The sequence below is a fragment of the Austrofundulus limnaeus genome, unplaced genomic scaffold, assembly GCF_001266775.1.
Source record: "Austrofundulus limnaeus strain Quisiro unplaced genomic scaffold, Austrofundulus_limnaeus-1.0 Scaffold2978, whole genome shotgun sequence".
In the NCBI taxonomy this organism is placed as follows: Eukaryota; Metazoa; Chordata; class Actinopteri; order Cyprinodontiformes; family Rivulidae; genus Austrofundulus; species Austrofundulus limnaeus.
The window spans coordinates 1-1,663 of record NW_013955380.1 but is presented as its reverse complement, the minus strand read 5'-3'; the positions used below and the strand labels follow the sequence as shown (position 1 = coordinate 1,663).

Here is a 1,663-nt window from a genome sequence, read left to right as displayed (position 1 = left end):
TATATATATTTCGTAAAGAATTTTAAGGGAGCAATGCAAATAGCTTCTTAGTTAATGACTCATTAGCAAAACAGTCCAGGATTATTCCAACAGACCACCAAAGGTTGAACAGAAACCCTTAAAACCACTTAAATAACTTTGTATAAAAAAATAGGTAAACCTAAGCCCAACATCAAAGTCAAACATCCTCATAATGTTTCATTTTTCCACTTGTGAATAGTTCTTCTCAATCATATTAAACTGAAGTGTTATGGCGCCACCTTTTGGTGTAAAATAAGCAGTTCAAGCATGGACAGAAATCTGTAAGTGGAGATTTCTGCAATCACCAGGGGGACGGAGGAGTTGCACCTTATTTTATTACTTTAATACAGGTTTTAAAGCGTCTTTATGTTGACTTTCTGAGGAGTCATGTTTATCTGAGTTGAGATTCTGCAACTGGATTTTATATCAGTCAATTTAACAAAAGCACAGCAGATATAAAGGAGTAAAATATGTTTAATTAAAGATTTAGCCATTAAAAAAATGAACATCTGCTACATGCAGCGATACGTTTGATGCACAAAATTTCTTTAAAACTGTTTATTTTTCCAACTGCTCCTTTCTGCAGGAGTCACCACAACGAGCCAAGTCACAGAAAACATGTGGCAACTGTTTATGAGAAGCTGGGCTTGAACCTGCAGCTTCAGACTGGAGCACTGACCATCAAGCTACAAAACCCTCAATTTAAAAAAAAAAGAAAAGGGTAGAAATTTTTTTTAACACACAATATAAAAAACTATTATCTCTAATTTCTGGTTTAACTTTAAATGGATAAAAGTTTCTAAAATGTTGGTTTCCAAACTTAAAAGTAATAATAATGGCGGCTTCAGAAAAAAAAGAACATAAAGACAGATTCATCCATCTGTTGCATGTCTTAACATCCTGTCTTTTTAAAGTGTCCTGCAGCCTCAGCTCTGCTGGGATTTCTGTCCCGCTGCGTGTTTGCGGATGTGCCGTTTGAAGTTGGAGTTGTCGCTGAACCTGCGGCCGCACACGCTGCAGCAGTACGGCTTCTCGCCCGTGTGGACTCGCAGGTGCTTCTGGTAGCCGTCGAACCGCGTCAGCCTCTTCCCGCAGATGTTGCACGTGAACGACTTGTCGGCCGTCGCTTCCCCTTTCCGGTGCACCCGCATGTGTTTGGTCCAGTGGCTGCGCTGAGCGAASGCCAGGCCACAGATGGTGCAAACGTACGCGTTCTCCACCTCCGCGGGGGGAGCTTCCAGGTCCCCGCASTCGAACTGGCTGGTTCCTAAGGCGGCCTCGCAAGCTCCATGTTCATCCTCATTGAGGTCGGGGCCCACSTGATGGACGGAGGTACCCGGCTGCAGTTGAAACTCTGAGTCCTGAAGGTCCTGGTGTAAGAACGCTCTGTGGCTGCTGTCCTGCTGCTTTCTCACCGCACTGCTCTGATACAAGACAAAACTGTCATCRTTCTGCTCCAACATCTGAGGAATGTCTTCCTGTTGATCGATCAGCAGATCTTCCTCCTCCATTTTGATGCAAGAAGACTCTTCAGTCTGATCCAAACTGGAGTTCAGCTGCTGCTCAGGGACATCTGCCAACAACCAAAACAAAGTCAGTGTTTTTTTTTTTTACTTATTTAAGCTTCTAAACCTCTCACAGA

The 1,663-nt window shown here is 43.0% G+C and overlaps 1 protein-coding gene across 1 annotated transcript; it reads right to left on the bottom strand.

Annotated features, from left to right (window-relative positions):
* Positions 1–477: 477 nt before the first annotated feature.
* On the bottom strand, positions 478–1,594 carry LOC106511601 (zinc finger protein 177; the record flags this gene model as incomplete). Its single annotated transcript, XM_014000356.1, is given in 1 exon segment — positions 478–1,594. A coding segment is annotated over 1 exon segment (647 nt), but the record flags the coding sequence as incomplete, so codon positions are not given.
* Between the last annotated feature and the right edge of the window lie 69 nt (positions 1,595–1,663).